Source organism: Chenopodium quinoa, unplaced genomic scaffold (assembly GCF_001683475.1).
Source record: "Chenopodium quinoa cultivar QQ74 unplaced genomic scaffold, ASM168347v1, whole genome shotgun sequence".
Classification (NCBI taxonomy): Eukaryota; Viridiplantae; Streptophyta; class Magnoliopsida; order Caryophyllales; family Amaranthaceae; genus Chenopodium; species Chenopodium quinoa.
Window position 1 is genome coordinate 204,293 of NW_018742292.1, and position 13,028 is coordinate 217,320.

The following is a 13,028-nucleotide window of genomic DNA, read 5'->3' on the forward strand; positions in this document are numbered from 1 at the left end:
TAGCTCAGAAACCACAAACAGAATGAAATCCAAAAAACCACGAATTTATATTTGGTATGTAGATAGCAGTATGATTGAGTGTGTGGGAACTTATTTACAACAAATCACTTCAAGAAAAGGGCATCTCGGGGAAGAGATAATTGAATCTTATTCAATTGCCGCAGCTATTAATTCAGTTTCCGAATCTCAACTTGAACTTGTAATAGCAGTATATATGGACGTTACTTAAATACGTGATTATTAACACTCACAAGAACACCACCGCAATTCTTGAGAAAGGGGGCGCCATCACTGCAAGACTACTTAAGTTGTCTACGGTGATCTTACTAGGTTTGACAGTCCTAGAGAAGTTCCCAGTCTGATTCAAAGGATTCAGAAACTTGTGATTTCTGAATTTCTGCCCGCTTTGTAGAAGAGAAATTCCTTCCACTTTGATCTTCATACCATACAGCAAATTGCTCCTGATCTCGCTTGCCTTTTGACCATCTTCTTGGTGAAAACACGTCTTGGATTTTCTTCTGGAAAAATGCTGAGCTTAATTAATTGACACCATTTTAAGAACTTAAGATGTTACCCCTAAATAATGAACCACTATTGAATGGAGTTATATTCAAGATTTTCTCCAAAGGACCAAAATTATCCTTCACTGGGTAAGTATTTTACACCTCCACAACACTAAATTGCAGCCAGTAAAAAAAAAAACACAGTAATGGTTATCACGAAAGATAAGGTGGAAAATTTAAGATTCTAAATTCAGGGACTGGCCAATGAAGCCTCAACTAGATATGCAATATATTCTTTTGGGACAGAGATAGTAATGACAGTGACTAAGATTTCCTAACGAGTCACAAATTAAGGGGCAACTTTGTATCATGTCATGACTTATGAGGGATAGAGAGATTTGAGACAATGTGGCAACTATGTATCAACAGAATGAATGTTCTCTTTTCTTTTTCACAATGACAACTTGATAAGAGGGTGGGGTGGGGTGGGGTGGGGGGTGGGGGGGAACTTATTCCGGTACCTTGTAAGATTTCTGTATGTGATCAGGAGCATATTTAGCAGAATCATCATTCATCTCCACCAGAACACAGGAGTCCTCAAGTCTGACCAGATTAAGGTATTCCCCAATTCGAACATTTTGTTTATCAGCATCATATCCTTTGAATTCACAGGTATTGAAGGAACACAATGTTTCTGCAAAATCGAATCAATCAACACAAGTTTATAAATAAACTATTCAAATCACAGATCTTCCAGAGGAAAGAAGCAAAGTAAAGAATGCATGACTTTTATGGTACATAGCAGTGAAGGATCCACAACAAATAGAGTAATGCAAACAAATATAGTATGATCTGATTCACAGAGGAGATTTACACCATTTAAATGCACCTAAGTAAAGATTGTTCGGCTACATAAAGGTCATTCAGTGAACAGTTTTGTATTTGCCATTCAGCATGTAGCAAATTATGTTTCCAAATGAAACTGCATCACTTGTTTTTGGGCATCATGTTGCTGCATCAAGTATTATATCTGTAACTATGTCTGTACATTGATACTATTAAAATGCAAATATAATAAAATTTGAAACTCTTATTTTAGTCCCTAAAAAGGTTTAAGACCTATGACTTGTTCACAAAAATGTAAAGAGTAGCTAAAAAGTACCATATATCCAATATAAGGTCACAAATATGTTTGAACCCTCATGAATAACAATGGCAGAAGGACAAGTTTCCAATTCACTCTTTCACAATATGATGGCTGCAAAGTACGGAGTACTATGCAACAATGGCTTATTTGCATACTAGCAAAAATTATGTCTCATCCTCCATGTTCATGGGCTAATGTCCTCTCCTATTCGACAGTGTAATGAATAGATATATTGCACAGTAAAATACTAGTGTAATTTTGTTCTTTTCTCACTTTATCCTATGTGGATCAATTGGTGCTCAGACATGTATATTACCATACAAGGAATTCACCACAATGAAGCAAGTTGAGTTCAAAGGTTTGGAATTCAAATATTAACATATGAAATATCATAGAATAATTACAATAAAATCTGCAGATACTCATGGAGATTGAGACCTTTCCTCTATCTAATTTAGTTACGGCCAAATTAATGTATTCTGAGTAATGAACAAGATGATGGTATTCTGTTTAGATTAACCATGCACATGCATTCATGATCTAGAACTTTTACAACACAGTAATATAGCTTTTACAGAAAGCTGTAAGCTTCGGGCACAAAAATGTACGCAACTGATGCAGAAATACAAAATTACCAAAAACTAGATACAGTGGAGTCACTAATCAGAAACATAGCCAAAATTGAAAACAGAAGAGGAGGTTATCAAGGTAGCCAATAATATCATTTACCTCAGCTACCAGAAGACTACTTATAAAAGTCAAAAGAACCAAAAGCACTAAAGCAGAGATAGGAAATTATAGTTGAAGAGTTACAGCATGCATGTGATGCATCTAGTCCAAAATCCTATAACTCTTTGCACCAGGCAATCCATTAGATTGAATTCATATCACAAATGAGCATGACAGAGAGAAGGGAACGCAATTTTTGCACTACTGCAAAATGGAACGGGGGATTAAAGGAACAAACAGCGTGGGTAACTCTGTCTATCCTGCTGAAAGTTCGAAGAACCTATATTTGGGTTTGTCCCATTTTGTTGTCCTACTCTAATGTAAGCATATTTACCAAATCATATTCACACAATGCCAAAGCTAAGCTGCTAGTACACAATTGGATAGATCCAACTAATGAGTTGCTTTCCTTAGCTTTCCTTAATTGGGAAATCAAATAAAAATAAAAGTCTACTATGTCACTTGCCAATGTGAAGGAGAGTAACAGGGGTGATAACAAATACAGACCACCAAACCAAAAACCAAAGATTATGGTACTGACCCACCTTTCCTTTTTCATTTTAACTGCCAATGGTGAACACCTTCTTCTAACCATTATACTTTTAAAGGTTCAAGGACAAATAACTTTCTTGAATGAAATAGAATCAAGTCTCCATACCTATGTTTTAATTTGGCCAAATACTTTATGTAAATCAAAGAATCAGAGTTATTTATTCTAATTGGAAGAGGTCTGAATTTTGTTTAATAGGTTTGAAATCATATTTTTCGTTTTAGTTAATTGGTCCATATTTATTTTTATAAAAAGAGCTGAAATTTTTCTCCTCTTTTGGGAGATTTTAAACAATATTTTTTAGAGAATCCTTTTTTTTTTTTGGTAATTATTTTATTTAAAGGTCTAATTATTCATTAGCTAATCAATGCAAGTACTATTACTATCTTTAGCATGTTGTGAGTTTGGTAGGAAAGAAAGGGGCATACACGTTAAAATTTATTTTATCTTATGTACATATTATAGATTGTTGGTGTTGAAGTATATATGTGTAATAAAGTAGTTTAATTGGAATCATATTTATGTGATTAATTACATGATAGCAAAGATTATATGATATAACACTTTTGTTAAAGAGTTGTACTTATTATTATAAGAAGGGTTGTTCTATAGTGAGCTTAAGTGCTTAACCCAATATCTTGTAAGATGCCTATCAAGTTACCTAGTAAAAATACTGAGATGGGAACTTTAGAAGAAAAAATGACTATGAGAGTGCTTATGACTATGTGAGCAAGATTTGTTTTCATTGTTTGTATCAGTCGGGTGTATTTGGAGGGTAAGAATGTTTTTTACCTGATTGCATAGCTGCTATGACTGTTCAATGTTTACCTAATAGGGAACCCTACATAGCCATTAAGATAATAATCTGAGTTTCATTTGTGTAATGAAATACCCAACTACGGTAAATATGAAGAGATTTTGAGTAGCAGAACTATGATCAGAGCTATTTCGGCCATCATATTACGTATAAGGAGTACATTTTTTATTTTCCTCATCAACCTCAACCTGAAGTGAGCCTAATCCAAAATATATAGAACACTAGTAATAAGACCACATAGAGGAGGAAAGTAGCTGGTGTAGCCTCAGTTCATGACTTCCTCTGGTAAAGAATGCATAATTTATATGATGCAAAGTACATAATGCATGATTTTTATGATATCCAAAACAAATATACAATCAGGTAACAACCATTCTTTCTCTCCAAATACATATGCCTCATAGGAACAATGAAAACGAATCTTCCCCAGGAAGTGATAAGCACTCATAGTCTTTCTTTTCTGAACGTCCCATGATTCCCATCTTTTCTAAAGTATCCTTACAAGGTAGATTGATAGGCATCCTACAAGAATCAAGTTAAGCTCACTCAAGAACCCCTTCCCACAGCAATAAGTACAGTTCTTCAACAAAATTTTAATCGGTATTCAATCATAAAATCTTTGTCATCACATAATTAATCACACACACACATGTTTTCAATTAATTCTCTCCATCACAAATACATACTTGAACACCACAATATATAATATGCTCACAGAAGAAAATAACCCAACTTACACATGCTAAGAAAGCAAAAACATGATTCGCCAAGGATTAATTACGCCTGTAATTAAATTAATACAAATAAATTATTTTTAATAATTGCCCAAAATAAAATAAAATAAGTAAAAAAATTATATGGCTCCTTTAAAAAAAATAAGTTTAAAAGATTCCTAGAAATAAAAATAAAATAAAATAAAAAAAATAAGACCAATAAAATAAAATAAAAATAAAAATTTAAACCTCTTGATAAAACAAAATTCACCTCTTCCAATTAAAATAAATATTTTTTATCCTTTGTGATATATAAAGTACTTAGCCGAATTAAAACGTAAGTACAGGAGATAACAATGTCAAGTGCACAGAGTGTAACAGTCATAGCACATTTCATGTATAAAAACTAAGCACTCAACATCCATTACCTCTATGAGATATAGAGACCTCCTCGTCATATTTAACAGACCTCTCTTTAGTACTGGTGATTATGGCACTCAAATCAGCAGCATCAGCCTTCTTTGGTGATACTGAAAACATAATACAAAAAATTGAATTAGGGTATACATTCAAGCAACTGGGATTACAAAAATAAATAAATAAAAAAAAAAACAAAAAGGTATCCAGTGTATAGGCCCCAAGGAAGCCATAACACAACTCGAATTGTGGTTTCCACCCTACTCAATGCCTCAAGCATACACCATAAGCTTGTGTCTAGAGGTCATGCCTCACACCTAAAGTCATAGGTGAATACATTCAAGCAACTGGGATTATAAAAATAAATAGATTAAAAAAAAAAAACCAAAACAAAACAAAAAAACAAAAACAAAAACAAAAACAAAAAACAAAAAACAAAACAAAAAACAAAAACAAAAAGGTGACTAGTGTATAGGCCATTAAGCCCCAAGGAAGCCATAACACAACGACTCGAATTGTGGTTTCCACCCTACTCAAGGCCTCAAGCATACACCATAAGCTTGTGTCTAGAGGTCATGACTCACACCTAAAGTAATAGGTGAATACTATAATGTACAAGATTTAGTCCAAGTAACATGGGAAAAGACTTACTGTCTAAGTCAGCTGAAAAGTGTTTACCAGAATGCACTCTTGTCTCCTTTTCATTAATAACATCCCGTCCTTCATAGCCTTCTATCATCTCCCTGGAAACTCCTACATCATTTTCATTGTCACTCACTTCGGAAGCTTTGTCTGAACAGTCATCCTTATGTACAGATGAAGGTTTATCACTTTCATCATGGGGTGCAATAAATGTGATTTCTTCATCAGTATTGTTTGTCACAGTGGGATTTATGCTTGGAGAACTAGAGAGACACTTGTTCTGAAAATCTTTTCTACAATCCAGAATTTTTACCACATGTGTAGATTGATTTGATAAAGCCGATTTAGTGCCACAGATCAGAGAGCTTACTTTAGTACACTTATTATCTATAGGAGATTTATTGGATGTTGGTTCACATGGCTTAATCACGCTGCAGATTGCAGAATCACAATACCCATTATACATACTGTCATCACAAGCAGCAGCGCCATTAACATTGTTTACCATTTTCTCAGGTATAGCATCAACAGATTTAGTTTTATCATCTCTTTTTGGATTCCTACAGATTACACCATCACCATCACCTTGATGGATAAAAGTCATAAGGGGGTCCCCAGATTTTACTGTATCTAATGATGATGGCTGGTGGAAATCTTGAATGACATCTGAGTAGAATTTCTTAACAGTTTTTCCAACAGTCCGCACCTGATTCTCAACATATTTGAGAGTATCCTATCCAGCAAAAGGAAATTTCAGCTTCTCAAATAGAAAATATTAAGACAGATGAATGGCAAAGGGAGGAAGGTAGGGAAGAGACCAACAAAGAGACCTTGTAAAATAATATATCTAATATTTTTTTTACCATTGATGAACAGGTGAAAGAAATCATATTCTAATTTATGGATCTCTTCCTCATACGAGTACTCCCTCCGTATTCTAATAAGTAAAACGTTTATCTTATACATGTATGCCAATGCAAAACTTTGACCGATAAAATCTTTAATTATCAATAAGTAAAAATTATAACAATTGAGTATGAATAAACTATTCATTGAGATACATTTCAAGAAGTACCCAAAAGACTATTTATTCTTATGATTATAATACAAACATTAGTCAAAGTGAATTTGAGTCAAAAAATTTCACTTATTTAAATACGGAAGGAGTAACATATTACATATTGATGAGTGTTTCCAACAATAGAAACTTAATTTAAGAACACAAAACAAAATTTAGGTCTTGAAAGTACCTCAGACATAACTTCCTCCACTTCAGCACACATGGCCTCAAACTTTTGATACATTTCACCAACCCAAGATCCACCTTTTGGATCCATTTTTTATCATAAGTGGTCAGCAAATACCTTATAATGGTTATTAAAAGGTTACCCTTATCAGTGTCAGGATTGTGCAATACCTTTATCTGCAGAGAAATAACAAAAAAAAGATGAAACTTTAATCATTAAGTAATGTTGCTCACATTCACTCATATTCAATGACAATGACCATAAGAGACGGGATGTATAAGTATAAAACAGATACATATGGATAATTTACACTTCGGCCGTGCCCGATTTGTTTCAGTCAAGAAATTGAGCCGGATAAAATCTAATCGGATCTATCAAATTTGTCAGTGGTAATCAAAGCATGTAGGCCATAATTATATGTTTCTACTTTTACAATTTAGAATTGTTTACTTAGCTTCTATTTTAAGTGGTGAATTACCAGAGATATGGTGAGATCCTAGAATTTATTAAAGCTTCTAAAATCTATCAATTTGGATTTAGAAACCAGATTGCAATTTTTAATACTAAAGCAGCAGCAGCAGCGGCAGCAGATATATTTCCCTTCCAAATTCTTAGGTTCACAGTTATCACACAGTTACACATAGATTACTTATATTACAGACCGGTGGCACTATGTTATGATAAATTTATGGAAATATATAGCTCGCTCATAACTCTCTCTCTCCCTACTTCACAGCAACGTCAAAAACATTATGACCAGCACATTAACAACCCTTTATAAATCATCCCCATCATCAACCAAAACTTCCTTTGAGCCAGGTCAAAAACATTATGACCAAGACATTAACAGCACTTTGATATCCCATCATTTACTAAAAACTTCCTATGAGCACATTAACTACGAAGCAAATAGGACCACCATGTCATATCTTAAAGTCATCAAACCAAACACATTAACTACCCAATCAAACATATTTTGAGCAAAGGAAAAGATCCAAGATACAAATTGCAGAAAATAATAATTAAACTGATCAAAGCAATTTAATTACATGACCATGTTTCATACAAATCATAGACATTCATAGTTCTCTCTACGCCCAAAAAACTATGTATAGGCTCTATAGTCCAAGAGGTTTAACATGTTTCAATAGTCATCAAGTCAATAAACCTCGACCCCACGGCTTCGACGAAAGAACAGGAAATCATACAATCACAATAATCAACATCACTTATACGGTATTATACCCAACCAATAAAAACTCATACATTATCCATAAAGGTATTAACCAATTATCCATAATAAGAAAAAAATATTAGAAACATCCATAAACATGCCAATCACCAACAATCATTATCAACAAAGCAAACAATTGCGAATTTTTCAAAAAAAAAAAAGTATATACTAAAAAGTATTATCCACTACAACAACCACATTAATCATCATAAAATTCCTGTTAATTAAAAAAAATAGCACATGACAAATTTCCAATTATGCAAAATATAAAATTAATCAACAACCAAAACCCTTAAATTCTTTCTAATTATGCAAAACCCATAATATAATTCAACAAAAAATAATAATTGAACACAAAAATTAAAGCTTAAGGGGTTTATACCTGCTTGAAAACAAAGCGCACAAAAACCACAAAAAGCGTCGAGAAAAATCAAATTGTGATAAACCCAATTCAGTACAAATATACAGGAACAACACCCAGAAAGAGGAGGATTTAAAGATTAGAAAGATATAAAATTTAGCTTTAAGGAATAAAAAAGAGGAAATAAATAGTGAGGGAAAATACTAAAAATTAAGGGGGAAGTCAAGGAAAAGGAAAGGAGGAAGGAGAAGGCAAGTTATTTGATGTTGAGTAGGAGAAGAGTTTAGAGGTAAGAGTTTGCAACATTACCTTAGTTTTCTCGAGTCCAAGTCTCCTACACGTGTGCCAATTATTGAAATCAACCTAAATTTTGCAGTTATGTTGGATATGAATTAAATTCAATTGATGATGAAAATAGGCATTTTAAACTCTCAATTTGGGGAAAATAAATATTAGGAAGTTTTTATTTAGTTTTTTTAGATATTTGTTTGTTTAAATTTTGAATAATTTGTTTAAAATCATTATTTAGTAACTAAAAATCTAGAAATCAAGTTGTTCCTCATATATTGAATGAAAATTAGAACAAACAACTATATCAAAATCCAGCGCATTATTCTACTTAACTGAATAACGAAACAAATTTACATAACTAATAGAAAAGTTACCCTTTTATCCATAAAAGTTACTCTCAAACTCAATTAAGTTAACCTTAATCTCTTAAAATTACCCTTAATTTCATAAAAAGTTACCCTTAAACATACAAAAAGTTACCCTTAAATTAGAAATCAAAACATCACTATATCAAATAATCAAAACCATATACAAATTAAGGAATATCAACAATTTCTAGCAACAAATTTCCAGGGAAAAAAAAGGTACTCCGTAGTCTTCGTCTTTGTCATAGCATATATGCAATGAATCACCAAAGAAACAAGAGGAAGAGAGAGAGAGAGAGAGAGAGAGAGAGAGAGAGAGAGAGAGAGAGAGAGAGAGAGAGAGAGAGAGAGAGAGAGAGAGAGAGAGAGAGAGAGAGAGAGAACTACGACAGTAAAGAGAGAAAAAAATTGAAAAAGATAGATAAAGTTTTGAGAAAGAATGAAACAAATGAATGAGGAGATAGAAAGGTCATGAAATAAATTTGAGAGAGGTGTGCTAAACGGAGGGTTGAGAGATGTTTAGAAGTGTCTTGCAGAGGCATGTTGGTCATTTCATACGGGATTTAAATTTTGTCATTGTAGATTCAATGGTACAAAACATACTCTCAGTAGTACAAGACATATTTTCAGTGGTATTTCAAAAAAAGTACAAATGTCTCATAAAGCTGTCAATTAATACCATTGAGCTTCACTGATGGTACACAATACAATTTTTGTGGTACTTATAAAAATCATCAGTTGTATAAAATATCAATAATTATAGTCCCAATTTTTTTATATTTTTTTTTTTGCACGTGAAACTATTTCCGATGAAAAGGTGGGCCCCACCCTACCCTTTTTTCACTCTCTCTATCTCCCTCTTCCTTTCTCCCTCTTCCTAGTACATTTGTTATACTACCTCCGATTTTTTTAGTAGCAACTTTGGGGTATTTTTTGAGAGATATAAAATATTCCAAAGTTGCAATTAAAATTGGAAGTAGTATTATTTTATGTTGTGAGACATTTTACTTTGTCTCACAACCCTCCTAATATACTTCCTCAATTTGGGACGTAGGTAAATGTCCCACGTGGCACGTGTGGAAACCACTTTCTTTTCTCTTTCTTTTCGTCATTCACTAAGTTCTTCTATCTCCTAAACTTATACCACCATTACCTGTTATTTTAATAAATTCAACTAACATTTCTAAAACTACATAAAATTCAAAAGGTTTCATTCATTTAAACACAGAGGGAGTAATGAATCAAAGTTGACAAAATTTATAAAAATCAGGATAAGTTTGAAAACTGACAATTAAAAAGTGAAAATAACTTTTTCTAGTTTCCTTTTTTTTATTTTTTGTTTTTGTATTCACAAAATCAGAAATATGTAAACAAAAAAGTCATGAACAAGCCCTTTTTTGTTTTTCAAAACATACTTACCTCATTTTTTTATTAGTTAACACGTTTCTCTTTTAAGAAGTCTATTTTTGGTTGACATGTTTCTTTTTTTGGGTAAGTTATTAGGGATGAAAGTTCGGATTTCGGTTTGGATTATTGGCCAAACCGAATCCAAATCGAATTATTTCAGTTTTGGGTTTTTGGAATCGAAACCAAACCGAATTTGGATTCAATCCAATCCAAATCGAATAATTTATTTTTTTAAAATGATTCCAATTCAAATTGAATTTTTTTAGACTGCCATTTTGGGCCTAAAAAATTGGGCCAGTATCTAGACCTATTGTGGCCATTTTGATGGCCTAAATTGTGTATATAAATTCAACCTAGCAGCAACTTCAACTCTTTAAACCTTCAATCAACACTAAGGCATTAATGATTGAAAGATTTACCATGCATAGCCATATATAGAGAAGTAAATGAGCATGAATATGTATAATACAACATACTTAAACTTCAGAACAACATATAATATAGCAAACTTAATTTTTTTTTTTTTTACAACAGCAAAACCCTAAATTAATCATAAACTAAAGTACACACTAGAACATTAAGGGTAGAACCATATAACAACTTTCTATTCGGAAGCCATAGGAGTTCGGTGGGATAAAAAAAAATTTCCTTTTTGAGCCACTCATCCTGCAAAACAAAGGGTGAGTAAAGATAGAAGCAGTTAAACTTCTTAGAGATTGACTTTTCCTTCTAGCTCTGGAGCGACAAATAGAAACCAATAACTTCAAATTCTGAGAAGAGGAGTTGTTGGGGCTTGCAGCAGACTTCAAAGGGGAGTAGACTGGAGCAACTAGAAGGGGCACCGACGTACTTTCACACGATGAAAGTTGATCAACCATACCTCTGGTCGAATCATCTTGTGCCAAATTTGGAGTTGCTTCACACCTATCATGCCCTTTCACAGGGGGGTGACTAATCTCCATTGGTGTAAAAACTTCTTGAGTTTCAACACAATCCATCTTCTTTGGAGGATCGAGTACTCGGATGCTAATAAAATCCTTCTTGGAAGAGCAATAATAGTGTAGTGTCCATCCTTTAGAAATCGCTCCATACATTGTTGGAGTGAGTTGCAAATAGGAATCAATACGTTTTCGGTTACAAAACCGATAACTTGACCCTGTAAGATTTGGGTTTTTTGTTGCTGAAGTTGACTTCAGATCAGTATTGTTATTAATAATGTTGGGCCTTCGATCTTGATCGATAGGGTTAACTTTACCCTCCTCCGAATTCAAAGATTTTCCAGCAACATCCTTTTCCTTTTTGGTGACATCTTTTACACTAATACACCTACGAACACAACCATCTCCACTACCATCTCTTTCTTTCTTTTCCCTTTTTTCCCTAACTTCCTTTTTTCTTCTTCTTTCCCAATTTTAGCATAATCTCTAAACATTTTATCCTCTCTTGTAACTGCAAGTGCCTCATTAACAAAATCTAATTCAAGGTTCCAAACTTAAATTATAGAACAACCAAACTAAATAAATCAAATTAAGGTCAAAACAAGTACATAAAATCAACACCTCACCTCATAGAAATATTAAATGATGATGTGCCCCCTCTGTGTCTTAAATACTTGTCTAATAGGTTAAGGACGGACACTTGTCACATTATGATTGGGAAGATTTTTTTATTTCAATTTCAACATATTTCTTTATAAAAATGATTAAATTATAAAAAATTAATTTTTTTAAAAAAAAATCCTTCCCCTCCCCCTCCAAAATCTGGCAGCAACACACACCACGACCCAGCCACCATCTACCTCAAAGAGTCACATCCCCACCTTTTCTCAACACCACACAACTCTAACCCCCCATTTCCACCACCATGCCGCAACTGAACAACAGGGAAAAACTGCCTAGCAGCATCGGAAGCAACCCGCAATTCGTGCTTTCTTTCGTGCCCACCATCACCGAGCTAATCTTAGCAATTGTTCCACCATCACCAACAACAATCGCACACAATCAGCCGCGGAGAAAACTACGGCCACTACCAAACTACACCAACGGAGCAGCTCATAGCAATTTAGGCCCTAGAGACAGAGTAAGTCGCAGCCCAAAAAACTATTACCTCTCCCTCCAAAATCCCCTTATTTCTAGCCACCTCTTCCCATTCCATCCCACGCCCTTCCCCTCCAAAATCCAACCACCTTTCTTTCCTTCGAATGCAGCTAAGAACTCTCAAAAATCCGGCGGTGACGGTGTGGGGATTCACGGGAATGGGGTTCACATGAATGGGGGATTTTGTTTTTTTTTTCTTTTTTGAAAATTAAAATCAATTTTTTTTTAAATAAGAAAAATGTAAAAAAAAATAATAACCAATTACTAAATGACACATGTCATATTTACCCATTAAATAATTTACCAACCAATTTCTCTCCATTTATGGAAGATCATGTGTAAAGGTCGTTTTATTGGGAATTATCAAAAGATTGTTTTATTTTTAGCGAACCGGACAAAGGTCATAATATCCATGTCAATTTTTTCTACTACCTCCGGTTCTTGTTACTCACAACTTTTGCTATTTTTTGATGTTCACGTTACTTACAACTTTTTTTCTTTTCTTTTTT

General features: G+C 33.5%; 1 protein-coding gene across 3 annotated transcripts; it reads right to left on the reverse strand.

The window, feature by feature from the left end:
• Positions 1-23: 23 nt before the first annotated feature.
• On the reverse strand, positions 24-8,886 carry LOC110685967. Of its 3 annotated transcripts, none has more exons than XM_021862531.1 (6): positions 8,670-8,886; positions 6,769-6,941; positions 5,528-6,251; positions 4,888-4,989; positions 1,025-1,197; positions 24-518 (listed from the first exon to the last, which is right to left on the reverse strand). In XM_021862531.1, exons 2-6 carry the CDS (start codon positions 6,853-6,855, stop codon positions 342-344), a joined length of 1,263 nt encoding a protein of 420 aa, XP_021718223.1. In that variant the 5' UTR covers positions 6,856-6,941; positions 8,670-8,886; the 3' UTR covers positions 24-341. The 3 variants fall into 3 exon arrangements, with proteins under 3 accessions (XP_021718223.1, XP_021718231.1, XP_021718216.1); XM_021862539.1 differs by lacking the exon at positions 8,670-8,886 and adding an exon at positions 8,382-8,662 and having other exon boundaries at positions 5,555-6,251; XM_021862524.1 differs by lacking the exon at positions 8,670-8,886 and adding an exon at positions 8,382-8,662.
• Positions 8,887-13,028: the final 4,142 nt, after the last annotated feature.